Source organism: Pagrus major, chromosome 20 (assembly GCF_040436345.1).
Source record: "Pagrus major chromosome 20, Pma_NU_1.0".
Classification (NCBI taxonomy): Eukaryota; Metazoa; Chordata; class Actinopteri; order Spariformes; family Sparidae; genus Pagrus; species Pagrus major.
Window position 1 is genome coordinate 19173225 of NC_133234.1, and position 21487 is coordinate 19194711.

The 21487-nt window shown below is 42.4% G+C and overlaps 1 protein-coding gene across 1 annotated transcript in view; it reads right to left on the reverse strand.

The window, feature by feature from the left end:
• The window catches only part of LOC141015208 (disintegrin and metalloproteinase domain-containing protein 12-like), a 71048-nt gene that overhangs the window by 16349 nt on the left and 33212 nt on the right, over positions 1 to 21487 (reverse strand). The window contains exons 5-11 of the mRNA XM_073489162.1: positions 19713 to 19789; positions 17800 to 17989; positions 13760 to 13825; positions 13162 to 13233; positions 12576 to 12745; positions 11908 to 11992; positions 8202 to 8350 (exon numbers count right to left, since the gene is read on the reverse strand). Coding sequence (XP_073345263.1) covers positions 8202 to 8350; positions 11908 to 11992; positions 12576 to 12745; positions 13162 to 13233; positions 13760 to 13825; positions 17800 to 17989; positions 19713 to 19789 — 809 coding nt within the window. The remainder of the gene's footprint in view (positions 1 to 8201; positions 8351 to 11907; positions 11993 to 12575; positions 12746 to 13161; positions 13234 to 13759; positions 13826 to 17799; positions 17990 to 19712; positions 19790 to 21487) is intronic.

The following is a 21487-nucleotide window of genomic DNA, read 5'->3' on the forward strand; positions in this document are numbered from 1 at the left end:
AATATTGTTTTTGGAGCGGACGGAGAGGGTGGTCTGCTCCGTGGGGAAAGCACACCGCCCAGGGCTCTGTCTGCCAAAAGCTTTGTTACAGACCTCATGTGGCTTTATTGAGCTTTTCTGTGATAATATAGTGCCTCAGATGACAATGTGTGTGTGTGTGTGTGTGTGTGTGTGTGTGTGTGTGTGTGTGTGTGTGTGAAGCGTGCATGAATATGTGCAGATTTTATCTTGTTCTCTATTTGGCTCTTGATAAAAAAAAAGAAAAAAGCACCATATGAGTTTTTTAATACTTCCACCCACACCATACAATTCAGCCTAACAAGGCCAGAGTGGGTGACTCTGTACGTAATATTCACACTTATATCACACTTGTAAAAAAAATACTTGTCTTTGCATATGCGGATGAGCGTGGGTAGGAGACACTATGTGGGTTAGGGTCAACTTGCATGCCTAAATGTTTCTCTCAACAGCAGCCACCCACCCAACAGCCAGACGCCAGGAGACGTAGATGCAGTACAAATTGCATGCCGAGGTTTGCTTGTAGCCTTTGTAGGTATTCATTTTATTTACTTACAGACGTTTGTTATCAGCAAGAACTGCTGTTGCATCAGGTGGTAACAGTGTCATATAATAGTAATTGGCAGCCCGATAAATTGAGGTGTTTATATAAATAATATACGAGTTTAAAGGTACACTGCAGGAATTTTCTTTAAAAAACAACGTATAGACTTATACAACAAAGTCATCTCTGGTGGTGTCTGTATCTGCATAGACCCTGCCCTCGACCTGTATTTTCTCATTTTTCGACATTTGTCTTTGTTTGCGATGTTTCTGGGTGTCGAGGTTGACTTCACAAAAACGTAGCAACCAGCTTACATCACTGTTTCCATCTCTCCTCTGCTCTCTGTTTGTCATGGATGTATAAAGAGCTACAGCTCTGTGTGTCCTTTTGACCGAGGGTGGGGCTGAGCTACACACAGTGGACAGGATGAGGCATGGACCTCGACTGCTTTCAGGGTTGCGCGAAGGAGTGGGCGGCGATGATAACCACCTTGAATCATTCAGAAAATATCGCTTTATTTCTCTGATTTTCTACTTTGCTGTCACCGCTCTCTCATTTCCTTCACCCTCTAGGTCGCTTGACCACCGCAATGCTCTCTCGGTCTCAGTGCTTGAGTCAGGGATCAGAGGCCAACTTTGAATGGTCTTTTTACAAACAGCAACGACAAATCCTGCACAGAATATCAGTTGTTAATTTGTTTTCATTTATAAGGCCGGTCCTTGAACTCATCCTTCAACCCACCGGCTGTATTCATATAGAAGCTGTAACACAACCACTCTCTCTCTCTCTCTCTGAAGTTTTTCCATTTCCGAGAAGGAGGTTTTTCTATGTAGCTCAGCGTCGACAGCTCTTTCAAACTGTGTTTTTCTCCGATTGAGTTTCACATCTAATACGGCTCTAAATATGTCATGACACTCTGTGAGTGTTTTGACATGACCTCATTCTCGGCTTGCCTCTGATTTCTGTCATGTGTGGAGGCGGCTTACATCAGCCCCTGCTGCTGACCCCCCTCCCCAAAAAACACACGGCACTCTGCTCTCTAACGTCAAATGCTATCCAGAGGTTGTGTTAGGTGAAAGTGGGGAACTTCAGAGCAGATCTCTGGACACTCTGGATTAAAGAAAAAGATCAGAGTAGATTGTAATGACGTGAAATGGCAAAAGGAAGGAGCAATAAGGAAAGCTGTAATAACAGCCATTACAGAGCTCTCCTTTTCCCCCCTCCTCCTTGAAGAGCACCTCAGGGGATCTTGCTATGATGAACAGCTGTCAAGGCTGCTGCTCAACAGGCAAGGCCACTTCCTTAGTAACTGCTGTTGTTGATTTCCTCTTTGCCCCAAAAGCCGGAGCCAAAATTGCTCGCTCAAGTTGCAACCCCTCTCTTGCTGCATTCATTCGATTTCCATGAAGTCAGCCCCGCTCTTCAGTTACCAGCCCATGCAATCCACGACAAACACTCACATCCCTGTTTTTTTTTTCAACTCGGAGATACATGAGCGGCTCAGTATCCAGCTGTTCTTTATGAGAGGCAATACAGAAATAATTGGTCTACCCTGCAATGGTCTGGGGGTGGGAGGAGGAATAATGGCTGTGAAAAGGCAGAGGCACCGATGAATTACAGTGGATGGCATTTAGCAGCTGCAGTCCCCAGGGCTAGAAAAGCAGTGCCAGGCCAGTCACGGTGGGCACATCTGGGGCTCATGGCGAAGCAGGACACACAAGACAACCACTCACCCCATGGGAGTCTGGGCCACCTCCTCAAAAGAAAAGACCCAGTATGACTCGGGTTGACCTGGGGGCTCATTCTCATCCTGTTCTGGCTTTACGAAGGATGAGCAGTGTTTGCCTCTTCCTGTTCTCTAAGATTGCTCTTTTTTCTTTCTTATACAGCTACATTATTTTCTACCTGGTCATGTTCCACTCCCATTATTCTTCTCTTGTCTCTAACCTACAGTCAGTGTTTGACAGTTGGCTCCTCAGCTTCAGAGGTACTTCAGTTGATGGTTGTACAAAGCAATCACTGCGACTGAGCTGCAGCGATGGCCAAACAAGGGTTTAATAGATCTGTGGGAGGTCTGGTGATAAGGAATCAGTCCCAGATCTATTACATGCTCCTATAATCTGCTGAAGGCTTTCAAATACCTAAAAGCCCTGCTGCTGCGACAACTGTGACAGGTAACCAACATTTTTATGGGGAGTCAGAAGAGAGGTCATATGCAAATAAATAAAGAATGGATTGATCTGTACTTTTGTCCCGTTTCTGCTTCTAATTGAGGTGCTGTTTTTCAGATCCTACCGTATCAATCAAATTTAAAGACACAAATCCGTCGGAGATCCAGAGAAGCAGCACATTTGTAGCATTTTATACTTCCTCCTAGGCATGCACGATATTGATTTTATTTCAGCCAATAACGATAATCCTCCACTCTGGACCCTTTCAGAACTTGTATAGCAATTTGCAATGATGTTGTTTTCCCCTGAAACTGCAAAAAAGCTTCTTCCTCGTCTTCTTCGTGTTTATTGGCAGATCGCAAACCAACTTTGAAGGTGCATACAGCCACCTACTGTATCAAAGTGTGGAGACACAGCACTATTTAACTGGATCAACGCAATTTGGCTTCATATTATTGACTCTATTATCAGCTATGATTTCATTACATACAAATGGCCAAAAATCAAAAATAATAAAGTAAGGTTGCTCGACTAAATTTAATTAATTTGGATCAGTACAGTCTCCCTTTTAGTTATAAAAATGACACGTCTTTATTTCATTAAGTCATGTTTATATATGATTTAGCTGCAGGCTATGATCATAAATCCAAACAATTAGAACACCCTGAAGGCTAAGCATTGCATTAAAATACGCAGAGCCCTTTAACCTAAATTTGGCTGGGCAGGGCTCTCTCCTCCTGGCCTGTCTGTCCCTGTGGTTCAGATCACAGAAAACGCCGGGAAACCCATCCAGCACATCCTGCGCAGCCAGTTTATGTCACATCTTCTCAGCCATAAAACTATGATCAGGCTATGAATCAGATCTGCCGGCATTTCCACTGACGCATCTGCCAAAACATTTTCCACCATCCTTGAGAACATTTTTGGTGAGAATACAAAATGTGCAAATGCTGATTGTGATCCAGTCTTCATTCCGCTATCACAGTTTTATTTCTTTTTGGAAGACCTTGATCCTCTGGCTCGAACGCGAAAGCTAATTCAAACCCGACTGTGACAAGTGTAACGATGACAAATATTTCATAAGTAATTCAAAACCACAGCTGCTTCACTACAAATTTAATAATAAGTTTACGGCTTCCTTTGTACATGTGGAGCCTGAGCTCTGGGTGATGACATTAGGTGATATGATCTGATGCGGTCTTCGGTGCCTGGCAGTCTGGCCTACGTTGTAGATACTGAAGAGAATTTTCGCATTGATTTCCCTCTGGACCCAATTAAACAAGGCATACTAGAGAGTTCCTGTTCTTCAGTGGGGCACGGGTCACATTTCAATGGCATGCCTTAGACTTTGACTCACTTTCTGTGATTCCTGATTATTTTATGACAAGGGAAATATCTTCATCTCAGATGGTGATCCTGCACTGCATCTTACTTAAAGCCTGATGGATGAGTGGATGAACCCTGTCTTAATAATGCATCTCAGAATCTGTCCATCAACACCTTGTCTGCTCATCTGACTGAATTAAATGGCACAAAATATCACTTATCATGGATTTTCAAAACAAATGTATGGCTTATAACAAACCATTCGGTGAAACCAACTTTTTGTACAAATTGAGGAAATACCGGTACATGAATAAACCAGGCAACACCCTGCATGGATCTTTGTCTGAAAAATTCACACGGAAATGTATAAAAACAGATTATTAACATATGCACACCGCTGCAGAACATTCGTGCCGAATACTCTGACGGACCTTGGATTCCGGAAATATATGTTTGACCAATGAAATCCTTTGTTTTCGCTGATGTCCAGGTCAAAATGAGAGAAAACTTATGGCTTATATGGCTTGAGATCGCTCAACAGCTGATTAGAATGAAGATGGTAATGCAGCTGACATTCACTTGATTTCATTATATGTTGGTCATGGAAAGGGACTTTTGGTGTCAAGAGGTAACTTAGTGGGCCTCATTCACGAAAAGTAAATGACCAAATCTGATTGTTAAGTGTAAATACAAATTAATAACGTTTCCGTAAACGGGTAGGGATAGGGACGAAAACAGCACCGCCGATAATTTGAACCGGAAATCGCATGCAGATTTTCAGTATTGCCTCATCGCATTTTCACATCACACTCGTGGGAAACAGCTTGAAAACAGCTAAAAAAAACAACAATTCTGTTTAAATCATTCTGTGGGCTTTCACGCTGATGGTTTAGAATAAATCTTGGTGACATTCATCTAAAAATGTGGTCATGTTAAGGGTCTATTTTTGGAAACCCTTGGTGAAAATTCATTGCAACTAAATTGTGGTTCCCCTGAATGTAGTTTGCATCTTTGCAGGATGAAATGTCATGTTTTTCTCTTTTCTAAGGAAACACATATCAAAATAGACCATAAAATGTTGAGGGGGCTCAAAAGAACTGAAGAGAATTGGACCAAGAACAGAACCCTGTGGAGTTCCTCTTCTGACCTCTCAGATCTTGTTGTATGTTCCTCTGTCCAAGGAGTAGCCAGCAGCAGCTCTGGTGTTGTGTGTGTGTTCTTGTGAGTGTGTGTGTGTGTGTGTGTGTTTTGAGGAGTTAAAATCTCAAAGGATGAGAGACAGCGGCCTGTTCTCATTTAGAGCTAATAGGGGGATGAAGAAATGGATGGAGAGCAGGACGCGACAATTGGCCGTGACCAATGTGAGCAGGAAACAAGCAGTGCTCTGTGCAGATGTGCAGCTGGCACTGGGACAGCTTGTAGTTTTACTGCCCTACGCCATCTCCCCCTTTACCCCCCCCAACCCAGTATAATAATGATGAACTGGATCTCATTAACTCCTCAGCTCAATTCCTGGAGCCACAGCAAGGCCACCAGAGCTTGATCGTTATCTTTAGATACATATCAGACAACACAATGAAGACATTTTTGAGCTTCACTTGATCAAACGGAACAGCCAAAACAAAAACGCGAGGTACTCTTCAACGACTGAGTGTAGGCGAGATTCTTTCAATTAGTATTTTCATTTACTGAATGCAGAGGCTGGTAATCAGCGAGGCTTTGTACGATCGCATCCAAGTGCTGGCCTTGTGGAGAGGCATTCTGTATAATCACATTGGGCTTTGAAAAGAGCTGGTCCTGTGCCTAGAAAAATATGGAAGTCTACGCTATAAACAAATAACTGTCGCAGCCGGATGATGAACAACATTCAGGTGATTGCAGCAGAGCCTATGTGTGCCGCCACATGGCATTTTACAGCATGGAACTGCGAAGGGGTTTAATCTGGACCCATGGGAGATCTAGTACTGCCTCAGGCAGAGTATATGGTGGTGACCTGGAATTCACTGAGGAAGTAGAATGAGGGAATACGGAGTTCCTAAACATCCTTATTTAAATGTATTGCTTCCTTAATCCTGGATTAAATAGCAGAACAGCAATATGGAGCAACAAGGAGGTGTGGAGGGGATTATTTGGAAACCAAGGACTAGATCTTTTCTTTCTTTGTCAGCTGGAATGGAAAAAGAGGACAGGCTCTGTAGATAGCAGAACAAAAATCCTAAATATTCATGTATTATTTTACTCGTCACTCGTCTATGTTTGGCACAAACTACGTTTTTTTTCCAAATTTAGAGAGGTTTGTCACTTCTACACACAACTTCAGATTCAGATATTCTGAGAGAGAGGTGATAAGTGTTCCACATAAAAACTGTATAATAGACAGTTTTCAAAGGTATTTAACTATTTATTTGACGCTGCAGAGAGAGATTTTCCAACATTAAAGTTGCATGTGTGTCAAAGAATAGAATCACTCTAACTGGCTGTGAATAAGAAAGAAAAGGGGGGACGGAGTAGGAGAAAGACAGACAGCATTTCTTTTTCTTTTTTTTTTTGTTCTGTTTTATGTGTTCTTCTTGTTGCCAATTTTAGGATAAAGTCCTTGACCGGGGATACCCTCAATCAGGGTTGAATATAAATCTACATCTTACTGCTGTGTTGTTTTACGAGTCTATCATCAAGACTAGTGTTACCCTATTTTTCATGGGTCTGATCCAAACCAAATACAAAGGGATATTTCCAGCATAAACACCAATCTGAGGCTCCCACAGACCACTAGACCATGGACTGGAACTGATACTCAATGTTTCCAGCCAGAACATCCCCCCATCCCTCTGCTACTACAAGATGTTATACATTACAATCCACAGTGAGAAACTTTTTAATAACAACACCTCTGTCTTGAAATGTTGTGAGATCAATTGTGTAGACTTCATTTTTGTTTGCACAGTACAGGAGCAAAGATTGTATTCGACATGTGAGCATTAGAGGCTTTCTTCAATTTTTGGTTTGGTCTACTGGAGATCAGGAATCTTCACTTGGAGTAAGAGTTCAATACACTGTTCAATAGTCTCATGGTTTGGGTTCTTTGGTTTGTTGAGTTCCTGTTTTATTTTGTAGTTCTCTCCTCATGTGTCATGTTTTGCTTATCACTTCCTCTTTTTGTCCTTTTCCTGCCTTCTTTCCTGCACACCTGTGTCTCATTGGTTAATCATTCAATAAATCATTCAATTTAAGTCCTTGTCTTCCCCTTGTGCTGTTCCTTGTGTTCCTCATGTTCCTGCCTGTGTTCCCAGTGCTTCTTTGGTTTTCTTTGGTGCCTGTTTTTGTTGGTTTTATTGCTCGCTTTTCCGACTTCAGATTTTAGACGTCAGCCTATTAAAGTTGTGAAAGCCTCTGGCTGGTAAACCGCCCGTGTAAGCTGAAATTTCACTCAAGTAATTGTTCTGCTGTCAATGAGACATTTGCTGAATTTATGAGAACTTTGTGCTTAATCAGTTGTTATCAGGTTTCCTGAAGATAAGACGTTTCACATTGGGCAGAACCGTGTGCTAATGTCAAGTTCTATTCTGATTATGTGATTGTTATTGAATCACTTTTTTAAGTGTGAGATAAGAGATAATGTCCATATAACTGCAGCTAATGTGTCAGGACAAGTATAAGTATGTGCTGTTTTGGCCATGCACTGTCACTGAACCATTGGCTTCCCATTCAGAATGAGTCATATTGCCTCAGGGCATTAGCACAGCTGTTGAATCTGCCATAAACCCGAAGGCCGAACAGTTCAACAGCATTATTTGCTTACCGCTCGACAGACAATAAATTACAAATGGAGAGCATGTGGAATAATGTTTATATATGAACACAATCTGGGCTTTTCTGACCTGTATTTAATAATGACTGAATTGAATGCAAACTTAATGATGGTCTGACATCATGATGATGCATTTTCGAATCATCTGTAAAGCAATAGCAGCCTCACTGGAGTGCATTGAAGCACTGAATGATAGTGTATGTCCCAAGGCTGATGAGGGCAAACTAGTGGAAATAAAACCCTCACAATCATGGATATAGCAGTGAGGAGCAAGGATTCAGTCATCCTGAAGATCTAATGACTCCTATTTGTCGAGATAGACAGAATGACTCACCCAGTGGAGGGAGTCATGATGCAGCCTCCACGATCCACTGTCACCCTGCAGCCACACCCCCTTTCTGGCGTATCATGGTTCATCCCAAAGTTGTGTCCAAGCTCGTGGGCCAGAGTGACTGCAGCGCCTAGCGGGTTGTCTGAATGGTCCTGCAAAAAAAAAAAAAAAAAAAATCTATCATGTAGAAACTGAATTTGCTATTCCATTACACTAATATTTATACATTACTGAAAATGTATGTAAAATTACTCTAAAACACCTATACCAGGCCAGCCAAAAAAGCTAAGTCAAAGCAGCTGTTGTACCAATTTGGAGTACCAGCATGGTCTTGGGTTCTTTTGAAGTCAGTCAGAAGCTCTGTAAGTGCTTCAGGGACTGATTTATAGGAGTTTGAACACACAGAAATATTTATCATTTTTTTCTAGCCTGAATTTTTCAATGCAAAAATAAGCCTGCAGATGACTTGTAACTGCGCCCATTAGCTGCATAACACAATGGGTCTACATCATATAGCCTTACGTGGTTTAAGTTCAAATTTAATAACAATATCACTGAAAAGGACACTTAACACATGTTTTTCTGAGGATATATCCAGGCGCCTGGCAAAAACATGCCATTTTGTGACCTTAAAATACCCCTGATAAAGACTTACTGCAAACTCTTCATCAGGGCTGCTCTTTATCAGGGCTGCAAAAAACAACATAAGCTTTTATAATTTCCAAGTGTAGACCTTGAAAACCCATAAAAAGTTAATTGATTTGAAATCTCATTGGCTACATGATGCGGCCATCATCCGGTGACGTGGCATGTAAGTGGCTCAGGAGAGAGGGGATGGAAGTAGGAGTCAGTCTCCTGTCTTTGCGATCACTTGTTGGCTGTTGTAGGCTGCGGTGCGGGCATAGAAGCTCATATCTGGTCAAATGAGGTGTCAATCAAACGACTGTAGTTTGGTGTTATTTAGTTGCCATTTATGCATTGAATACTGTGATTTGGACTACACATTTTACCAAAATGGATCTACTGAACCTTTGGGAATAAGAAGAGACCGTTTTTGTTGGAGATTGGTTCACTACTGAAACAAAAAACTTTGTAAATGTTTGTTTGTTGGCTTGTTTCTTTGTTTGTTTGTTGATTGTACCCATCTTATGTGATTTTATCTTGAAATGGTTGGCATGAATCGAATCACAAGAATCCAAGCTTTCTAGCAATACATGACATGAGTATCCACTTAAATGATGAGTTAGCGTAGTTGCTTAGCTGTGCTTGTATTGTCATGAGAATGAGCCGGGTGGCCTGCAGGCGGGCTGTGCGTCACATGAGGTTAATCTAAACCTCTTTACTTTTATCTGTTCAGTCCCATAATATAATTAGTTTAGTTTACTTTTGTTGCAGCAAACATTAGCTAATTAAAATCAGACATTTTTGATTATACACGCTGACGAAAATAACAAATAATAAAAAATGTAATACTAGCCAAATTGTTGCTCCCCACAGGACCCACTGGAGACACATTACTCAAAACAAGAGAGTGTAATTGCATACTGCCAAGATTGAACAAACAATGCTGCTGGATCTCTGCTTATCAGAGCGTTTCCACTGCTCAACGGTGTGGCACTGAAGTGAGAAATGAAACAGCAGACTGAGGGCTGTCACCTTCAACTCGCTGTGCAAACTTTGACAGATGTGCTTATTCATCCACACAAATGAAGACATGAACCAGCCTCCTCTGAACAAAAGCTGGCAGACAGGGGCGAAAGACAGAGAAAAACTCTCAAAGGACAGCTTGAAAATCAGCCGGCGAGAACAGAAATGCGCAATGATTCACTGTAAAGACGAAGCTACGGTGACACAGAGCGAAAGCCGCTGCTGGCGCAGGTGCTGAGATTTCCTGCAAGGTGTGTTAAACATGAAACACATGAAGAGGCTGGATAAATAATATAGCTGCAGCAGCGATCAGCTCTTCATGGATGCAGAGCTGTGCGTCAGAGCACCTTGCCTCCAGAGTCTTCCGTCACTGTGCATTATTCAGTAGCAGTGCTGTGCAAGTCGAGCTCAGACTGATGAACTGCTCTGCTGGGGGGGTTTGAAAGTAATGGTCATCAGCTGTCAGCACTTGGCGCGATCCAACTGCGCAGCCTGGATTCATGCAAAAAAAAAAAAAAAAAAAACTCTGATTCTGTTTCCTGGAAAAACCCACCTTCATCAACTGATGAGGCTGAAGTGCTCAAAAGGGCACTGAATGCCACTGTCTGTGTTCTGTTTCGCCACACCAATGAAATTAATTTAACATTCGGGGCTGGCGAATGGAGATTCCAGATGGTTTGAGAATGAATGTTTAGGATTTAACTGCCTCAAAAAATAACAATGAGCCCCACAGGGGAAGTTGGCTAATGAGTTCAAAGGTACTCTGTAAACGGGGGGAGACAAGTGAGACAACAGGATCGTGATTTGCCCAGCAGAAGAGTCTGCGGTTGGAAACTAATAATTTGTGTCTCTGACCTGATGTATGTGTGTTAGTAGGGCTCTATCATAATGACCAAGTCCCCATTTTACCATATGGGAGGACAAGAGTGAAGAACCATCTGGGGACGAGCTGTAAACCTTACCACGAGCCGGCCAGGCCACAAGACAAACAGCCACTCTGAGACATAAAGTATAAAATAATAGCATGACTCGCTAATACAACATGACTTGTGCACACAGTATAAGGTTGCAGGTCTGTAATGGGTGATCATTTACGACATGGCCCTACTTTTTCATTCGGTCTATGCACATGCAGAACCCTTAAATTGACTCATTTGTTGCACCTCATTAAGAAGTAACGGTTTCCACTAACACACACTGATTCCTCAGCCCTTAGTGGAGGGCACCATGCATACCCTTGGCTTTTCCCGGAAAAAAGACTCTATGATGTGAGTGCCCTGAAGTTAATACAAGTTGATATCAACCCTGAAATCCTTAGCTCAACCCTTACTCAAGACACTCGGGGGAGAAATATGAGAGCATTATGTCAGGCAAGGGGGGAGGTGGAGAAAAAGGCAGAGGGTGGAGGACAGGGAGAAGAAGACGAAAAGGTCTCCTTTCTAGAAGTCAGCAACATATGAAAAATATTTTCTTTGTACTCATTTGTTTTAGGATGGGTTCAAGGTATATAAGCGAATGTACAGAAGGGGTTTCACTGAATAATTGACTTGTTGACTATAGAAACCACCAATCATAATTCATCATAGGAGGCTATTCAGAGGTTTTGAGATGGCCTTCTTACAACAGAAGGTGGACATAACTTAAGTTGGTGAGCATATATTTGTTTGAACAACCATTTTTCATATTATGCAATGTTAAAAAATGAGAATTGAAGGTATTTAGAGAAGTTAAGCCTCCTGCTATTCCTTTTCAGCTTTTTTAACTGCAATGCCGCGAGTGGCCACTGGACAAAATTGTCACCAGAGTCTCCATCTCGGACAGGTCTGTTGGGGGTTTGGTCAAGGGCTCTATGTCACCTGCCCCCAGGTTGGTCCCACCAACTTCAGTCAACCTTTTACTGGCTGTACTTGAGATGATTCTGACAAGAATTGATCAATGCTATTGAGTGAAAAAAATCCAATTAATCTCCTGTGATCCATAGACTACTGGACTACTTAATGGGATAATCAATGAGCACTAGTAGTAGTAGTAGTAGTAGTAGTGGATGCCCGAGTTTACTTACCATGACGATTCCTCCCGACTGCTCTGCTGTGCACATACTCATGATGGGTGCCATACCAATGGTGGTGCCCTGGAAATAAACCCCACTAAGGGAAAGAAAACAGAGGTCATCACATCGTCAACGTAACGTATGTCTGCGCTCTAACACAGTAAAGGTCCCTGCAAGAGTTTTTGGCCTCATGTAGATGTGTAGTGGATGCTGATTTTTTAGGGTTTTCCAACATAGATGCTTTTTTCATTTTGACCAAGATACGATATATATATATATTTTTTTTTTTATGAGGAAGATGCGTATTTAGTTAGCATTTTGTCAGCATTTTGTTAGCTTCTCATGGGGCCTACACAGCATGCTAAAAGTGATTCAAAACAGGTTTTGCAAATGTTTCATGAGGCAGTAAATCAAATCTGTTTTGGTGAAACAGAATAATGTATGCTGGTCATGAAAAATCAACACTGCAGTGGTACCTTTGGGGTTAGCTCAAAAAAAACAGTAAATGGCAGTCATATTACCAAACATCATATTTGATTTTGCTTGGAATAAATAAAACCACTCTAAAAACCACCATGCAATTTTCTCAAACTCTGTGTCCTCAGTGATTTTGGAATAAAATCGTACCTTTCAAATAGAGTTATGCATTTCGAATGTGTATGCTACCATATGAGATCTACCTGATTAGCTGAGCGTTGTCATGAGGCTTCTGAGGCAGCAGCTTGACCTTTCTCCAGTCGAGGAACTCGTGCAAGGTGGTGAAAGGGTCCTGGGTGATTGCACACTTGTCCACATCACTCCACACCTCCAGGCCCACCAGGGCCACACGGATATTCAGAGCCCGGTAGAACTGCAGGTTGAGGGGAGGAGAGGGAGGCAGAGTGAGAAATGTGGCTTCAGGTTGACAGCTCATGTTCTGTTACTCTCTTCGCTGTATATTACCTATTAAAGCACAAATGCTCGACAATAGGCGCTTAAAAGTGCCAAGGGTCTCTGACAAATCCTTTAACATTAATCAAGGTACGACTTTCCATATGAATAAATCATGTTTCGCTCCTTTTTTTTTTATTATTAAAGCGCCACCCACGGCACGTTTTATTACAGCGGGCTCTTCACAACACTCCTCAGTCGAGTTATGGAATTGATCATCCATTTATAATCCAATCAGCCTCTGCACGCGAGTCGGTTTAATTCTCAAAAGGCATGAAGTGACCTCTAATAAATCACATTCCCACACTACATTCCCGCTGTTGATTTGATTGTTACCTTGTCCACGTAATTGGCGATCTCAGCCAGCCGCTGCTTGACCTTCTCCATGTCCTTGCCTTGCTTCTGAAACTGTAGAGCACCAGCAGATGGAACAAAGCAAGGAGAAAAAGAGGTGACTCCTCTGGCATGTTTATTATCATCAAAGGCATTATTTGGGAAATATTAACCCTGCGTCAGCTCTAGAGATGTCTTCACCGGGTGTCTTGGAGATGATAATTCCACTAGCGCTTCTGCTGCAGTTGCTATCATCAAAGAGATAACCTCAACCACCTTGTCTTATATCCAGCAATTATTCAGTTTCTGTGGCTCTAAAGGATGCGACATTGACCTCTATGTGTCACGTCAGCAAGGAACAATATCCTTGAGATCTTAAGCCCTGAGTTTTGAGTTAATTCAGAGAACACATACCGCAATGGTCTCATTTGTGAGTCAAGTAAGTGGACACATCAGAGGCGACAACAATGCGGCACTGGAGCCGTCTTATCTGCGTCTCAAGGGGATGGATGAGAAGCTAAGTGCGTGACCTCTGAGCCCTCTTCCTGTGGGATTTAGCAGCCGAGGTTGAAGAGGTTGAGACTGTGTGACCTGCACTTACCTCTCTATTGTCAGCCACAATGATCAGCTCCACGTACTTGGTCGTTGTCTGAGCGTGACGTTTATGCTGCAAGAGGTGAGTAAAGGAGAAGTGTGAAGGTAGGGGGGGAGTGAGGTAAGAAAGAGGAGTAAATTGGACAAGGAATAGAGGGGAAGGAAATGTGGTGAACCAAGAGGTGAGGAGAGCAGAGGAGGAGGAGGAGGAGGAGGAGAAGAAGAACGACATTAGGAGGACACACTTAACTGCAGCTTTCTGGAAAGGGCAGCCTAAATTTAGCAGGTGGCCGCTCAATATGGCTTTTCACCTGAGAAACACTCCACACAAAAGGCGGCAGAAGCGAGAATCAGCACAAAGCAATCAGCTACACTTCACGTCTGACCCGATAACAGCCGCTAAGGTCACACAGACCTCCAATAACACTACAGGAACCGGCTTATTAATTAATAAATCACTGTTTTTTGGACAATGCTGGCTGCACTGTTGGCGCCACGCACTATGGAACTCCTGCAACCCCGGCTTTTCTTTACAAAATTCGGAGAGTGTGTGGGATGATGAGTAGACACAGTAGCTCTACCACCACACTTAGACAGTGTAGAGTATGGGCTGGTGTCAGAAACAAGGGAAATTGGTTCATACTCAAAATCTCTTTGCTCGTATGTTAGTAAAAGAGGGAGTGTTGGGGCTCTGCCATATCAAGACAGATACAGCTCCTCGACATGGATGAGATGCTGCCCTATAGCTAGGGTCTGTCTCACCTGCCCACACATAGACACAGACACACACACATGCGCTCTGTCTTTCCACTCACTCAAACACGGATCCTATACCGTCCTGCTGGCTAAGTGTTTTGCCTTCACACTATGGCCCGCTTTCAACCTGAGCCTCTTTATCCTCGCTGGCCTGGCAGCCTGGATCCTCTCTGCTCTTATCTGCCTCCTCCATAGATAAGCCAGGATGGGCAAACGTGCTCTAAATGCACCCTATGGTGATAACCAAGTCTCTACAAGGCCACTTGGCGGGGAGATACATACACACATGAACCACCATGTTCAATCCACTCAGCAAAGAGCTACAAATCCAATGAGTTACAGCTATAGGTGTGAATTTACAACCCATATTTTGTGCCATATTTCTTTTCATTGTCTCTATAAAACTGAAACCATCACTGGAAAATATAAAATATAGTTTTTTCCATTTCAGTAGATGAGAATAAAATAAATCAACTCTTATACTACTATTAAATGGCAAACAAGAACAAGATATTCTCCCTCTTTTTTCCCTCAGCTCCTGTTTTACACACCACTGCTGCTTCAATATCAGGGAATTAAGGTAAAGAAAGAGGCCAGTGTTCTCATACAATTTATATGGTGAAGAGATTTTAGGAACAACGGACAGATTGCTTGCCTCAGAGCTCTCAACCACATCTCGCAGTCTTCATTAGGCAAATGGAGCCGGCTCAGGTGTGGATGAAGATGAAAACTGAATAAAGGAGCTTTGTGATTAGATTCTCCTCGCCTCACTACTGTTCCCAGAGATCAAAAATGAACCGCCGCGCTCCGCGCTCGACATTTAAGTTTAGGCTGGCACCCAGCTGTTCTTTCCCATGCTATCTCTTGCCCTCTTATTCTGTTTCAACAAAGGAAGACAGGACGCTCTTTAAATACCAATGCATGTTGTGTTCGGGTTTGACATGTGGGACAGCCAGGAGCTCATGTTGTTGCTGTGCAGCTCCAGCCGTCATATCTCTCTACCCCTTCTCCTCCACATCTGACTCTCATCATCCGGGGGGCATCTGCCAACACGCCTCTTTATCTTTAGACCCTCGGGCAGGGCACACCGTAGCTTATCTGGTGCAGCGACGGCACACCTCCGTGCCTCTGTGTAACATGCTGAGGTGAGTTTGAGCGCATTGCCGCCAAAGTTCAACAAATCAGACTTTATAGTCACACTTTTTGGTGTATTTTCTCTCTTTTTTAAAAAAAAAATATATACTTCACCATCTTATCTGTTTTCACTTTTTTTTTTTAATCACCCGTGGGATTAACATGTTTAACCACCTCCCTTATAAACCACATCTGTCTTCATTTAGTGGAGATGTTTTTCCTTCCAACTCGGACATCTCTTGCTGCGTTAGGAGGGGTAGGGACATAGTATTTTAAAACAACCGAAAGGGGACATTGTGATCAGATAAAAAAGAAATAGGAAAGTGCATAGAAAAGCCTCTTATGGAGGAGAATTTTAAAGGTGTTATTGATAATATCCAGCCACTAAATGTGGCACTCCATCATTCCCCTTCCACTGCATTCACGTCACAACACAGCTGTGGTTCAAATCATCTGCCAACCCGAGTATTTACTAGTTTGTTGGAGCCAATGTTGCTAATGCTAGCTAGCTAACGTTAGGGCAATACAGTATGCTGGGTGCATCCTGTGGAAATCCACCAATTTTATGTTTTTTTCCCCACAAACTGGCAACTACCAACTTCTGCTTAGTGTTGTCGTCAGGTTTTAATCACTGGTCCTGAATCGTTGAAGCCCTCTCAACACTAAAGACAATGATCGCCAGTGAAGCCAACTCCGTAATCATCAACAGGAATCAAACAGTACAGTTCGACATCAGAAAACCCCCTATTACCGCATGGATAAATAAAAACTAACAATGCGAAAGTCCAGAATGTTTTAGCCAGCCCGACCATATGTTTGGCCTGCTTCCTTGAAAACGCTCGATCAAAATATAACCTTAATGAGATGATTAAACAATTGCAAAAAAGAAAAAAAAAAAAAAAGTTTTAAGAAAAACGGAAAGTCCCTCACAATCCCTCTGCTTCGCGATTATGACATGTTTGCTCACCCTCCTTTTGAGTCCTTGAACATCTGTTCCATCTTTTACACCACCTATCTCTGAGTCTCTTTGTATTGACCTGATAAATCGTCCACTCCAGCCATCCTTCACAAGTCAGATAGAGATCACTGGAGTCTGTGTTTTCCACTTATCAGCGCTCGTCATCTTTAAAGCCCTATTCCCTCTGAGGACAGAGACTCCCAGCGACCGTGGCCCTTATGATTTATCCCTCTGCTCGGTGGGGTAGTGAGGGGCTGAGAGTATAGGGTGTGGGATGAGGTGGGGTTTCTAAAAGGCAATCTGTTAAATTCTGGATGGACTGGTGCTGCTGAAGACATGATGTACAAGCCTGCAGCCTGATCTCGCTCTCAGAGCAAATGTTGCCACTTAACAGCCGATGTACTTTCCACGCGCGTTCATCAGCCCCCGCTCTTCATACACTCCAGATCACTAATGGACACCGTTAGATCAGATGGAAGAAATGAGTGAATAATTCAACAAGTAGTAGCTTCTAAAATACAGAGCAGGCCACTTACCAATATCTACATTGCAAATGATCTTTTAGCAGAGGATGGGGCTGAGAGATCTTTTATATTCTATGCAGTCATAATCCAAATACAGGCTGCAATAAGAGGACATTCTTCACTTTGGCTGGTCGGTGCAAGATGTTCTGCCTTTGAGTCAATTTCAGAGCACAGTGGGATTAAAACACAAACTCAAACATGATAAGCAGAGGCAAAGGGCTCAATTAGTTTCAAACGCAGGAAACCTAGGGAACCTTAAGGTGCTCTCGAGTCTAAAAATTGGTAATTGGAAAAAGAAAACAGGAGAGAAGACGTGTGAAAAGCCAATATTCAGTCAGACGTTTTAATGGTTGAAAACACAGACTTCAGCGGGTCCTCAGGGTTGAAATAATAGAACAAATTGGTTGGATTTTGAAAATCCACTGCAAGTTAACATGGCTTCATCACATAATGGAATGATCACAGATAGAAGGAAACACCCAAGCACTCCTCATCCATCTATTATCTATGTCTACATATTGGGTTGCCAGTCTTTTGAATCAAAGGGACCACACACATAAACATTATAACAAAACATTATTTTAACAAGAAAGACATAAAAGAAGTAAGATATTTTCTCGGTATGGACAGTTTACCTACACCTGGAGAGAAAATGCAGACAATTATGGTCTTTACCCGCGAGCTGAAAGTCCTGAACGGACTGCTGTCTGCATATTCGATGGGATGGGATATGTTGAATGAATCATGGCCGCAGGTGCCAGGAGAGAAATTGAGGTGTTCAGCTGTGTAGATCCAGTGAGTCCCATCAGAGTGATCAGCAGATGGTTCCAGTACGTAGGATTTGCCTTCGAGAGATATGAAACCCCTGCAGAGAGAGGAAGAGGTGCATAGAAAGGTTAGACGAGATGCTGCATAATATTTATTTTGCAGAATTCAAACACTGAAACATATCGGCTCTGCACCGTATGAAGAAAAATAACGTTCATCTTGATTTGACTGAAATGAAAATTGAGCCTGACTTATGTGTGACATCTTGACATAACCAGAAAAGAAAGGTTTAAGCGTAGTACTATCTCTCAGTTTTAATATTGATGTGGCCTTTGTTTTGGCTTTCTGAACTTTTCCCACGTTATAAGAGTGGCCTCTGTGATTCAAAGTGACAGTCTCTCGCGGTGAATTTGAATAAAACTTGTGAAAATCTCACAAAGCTTGCCCAATATTCACATGAACTCATACTTGAGCCCTGCCAACCCGAAACAAGATCAATTTGCCTCGGTGAGCCGTGCAACGTGTAGCTGTCTGTCAGAAACACGGTTACAGAAAAAGTGAAATAAATAAATAAATATCAGGTCAACAGCGAGGGCCTCACAATCAGGCAAATCACTCTGCGCTGGGTGTAGATGTTTGGCTGGTTCGTGAAAACATTCCTGATGCTTTCCAATGATATTACAGTAATCATTACTCCTGTTTGACATCTGCAGAATGTTTCCAACACTGGAACTCCTCACTTGTCCAAAACCTGACAATATGTCAAGTTTACTTATTTTCAATAGTACACACAGGGTGTTATCTCAGCTTTCTAATGTTGCAAAATGCATTATGTACCGAGTTCTGTTGACGTGTCGTTACTCACAATTGTTGACTTGAGACTTAAAACTCTCAAGTCAGACATAATTCCTGTTTTATTACAACCTGTGTCCAATTTTTGTGTTTTTTATTGATCATTTAAATGTTTTGTGCTCAGCAAAATAATTGATCGGGGAGGTTGTAAACAAGCCAACAGTTTATTCGAATTATAAAAACAAGGGGTGTCCAAATCGTTTTCCTTGGAGGGCCAAAACTAAAACCTAATGTTGGGTCACGGGCCAAAATCAAGCAGCTATTGTATTGTGTTGTGTTGATGAGATGCAAACCAGGATCCCAAGTTCCCATAACTGACTGACTTCCTGCTCAAGAGATCTGCCATGCTCAGATGCTGAAAAATAACTGATACTTAGGGATACCCCACTTTGAGCGACCCTGATCTAAACCGATTTATATAAGGTCAGGCTGACGGTGAGAACCAGAGGTGTCGGTAATAGCCAAAACTTGCACTGGAAAAACTGATCATCCTACTGCTCGTGCTTCTTTTTCTACTAGACTTCTACTTGCAATATGGACTATGGCACAATGGCAATTGACTTGGACTTGATAGAAAGAACTGGGTCTTAACTATGTCATTGTGAGCATTCAGATCTGTAAGATTTGCTTTTGATTTGCTCATGAAGACTTGAAACAAGTGGTCAGCACTGTTGCCTCACAGCAACAAGGTTCTGGGTTTGAACTTTCTGTCCGACCGGGACCTTGTTTGGTTAGCTTAATTGGCAACTCTATGTTGCCCAAAAGTTTTTTACAGAACTGTGAAATGACTGCAGACCCAACTTATCTTGAATGACATGGTACTTACCCCTTGAAACCTTTGGAAAGGTGTTAACTGTAATAGCTCTCCAAGCATTCATTCATTTCTGGCTACTTCTGCAGGTTTTCACAAAGACATTAGATCAGCGGGGTTGCCAAAAAAAGAATGAATAACTGTCTGGCACACTTACTTAACACCAGCACAGGTGCTGAGGCTGACGTCTGAGTTGACATGACCCTCCACCTCACCGTGGTAGTAGCAGTTTGCCTGAGGGAGCAGAAACAAAAAAGACTTTTTAAAATTCAAAGCAGGAAGAATGGGACTGGTGTGAAACAAAACATGGCTTTAGTTTTAAGCACAGTTAAATAACAGCAGTCCCAGCTGATAACTGTGAAAAACGAGCAAATTAAGTCTGGGGGAATAGTCCTATGCAGGGTTAGCAGGAGCCATTCTCACTCATCACCACAGGCAAATGTTGACTGAAATCTGTGCAGAGTTTCACATTTCCCAGCATTAAACCTGCTGCTCGCTGCTGCGTTCCCAGGTACCCGCTTTCATGGACCACCTGTCAAGCTGCAGCAGGGAGTAACAAGCAAGTGAATTAAGCCCATGTTTATTGAACCAGGCCTGGTAGCGAGAGGGCGGGGAGGAAATGTCTGGTTTAGAGTGAAAACAGCCCTTCTGCTGCAGTTAGGCGGCCTTGCTCAGGTGAGGTCTGACCAACGGCACTTCTGCCACCCTGTTCTGGAAAACAAGGAAATGTGAGTTTTCCACCCTATTTGACTGCCTCTAAATATAGAGCGCAGGCAGGAAATTTCAATGTCCGGCCTCCTTCAAGGTGGCTAAACCTCTGAAGGCTGCTGATTTTGCATGTTCAGCGTCTGAATGGGTTTCTGGCGTTATGTTCTTGCTTCGTCTTGCATCACAGTACTTCTTCGATATAATTCTGCAATCAAACAGTTAATCCAATTAATGGTTTTCTCACATGAGCTAGTTAAAACAGCATTGATGAATAGTTTAGTACCACAACCAAGGGATGTTGGGGTTCAATAGCCTTTCCTCGAACCTAAATCTAGAACTGGATCCTTTAGAAATCTCTCATCAAATGCAATTAGCTCCAGCTTTCTGTAATTTAGAGTTATATGTTATAAACAATTCAATATTTAAAGCTGCAGCAATTTATATTTTCCTATAAACAATGGATCAAACGGCTATATGTAATGTGAATTATCACCTAACTCTGACTGTTGTAGCATCACTCAGCTCACTGTTTTGCATTTATGTCCTGCAACTGTAAGTCTTTTTTATCTCAGTGTCGACAGCATCAAAAGAAGTTAGTGGCTAACTGGTGAACAGAGGGGAGTACTTAGCAGCAGACAAAACAGAACAAAACAGAGCTAAAAGAGGATGGACACGCTCAATCAAGTGAGCCATCAAAGCACCGTCGCTACGGTTGCTTCCCCCTCTCGCAACCAATCTTTGCTGGTTGATGAAAAAGCATCGCTAGTTTTAAGTCGTCACAGTCTTCAGATTTAAAGGAGACCTTTTAGAGGAGAGATTCTTGTGCCATAAAAAAATCTTGAAAGTTAAACAGCTCAAAGTCCGCACCAACAGAGGCTCCTCTCTCCCACAGAAAACACTGCTCCTAAAACGCTTCGTCAGTATTCCCGCCTTTAATTCTGTGACTTCATGACATCACACTGTGTCACCATGACATACATTTGCATGATATATGCCTAGCAGGTAGTTTTGCATGTAAGAACTGATTTAGCACAGCTGCTCTGTTGTTGTTAGTGGTGCTGGCTCAGGCTTGTGTGAGCTGACCAATCAGAGCAGACTAGGTATTCAGGAGGTGGGACTTAAAGAGACAGGAAACTGATGTGTTTTTTGAGCATTAAATCCTGTAAACCTATTCTAGCAGTAACCTAAAATAGAATTATGAACCTGAAAATGAGCATAATATGT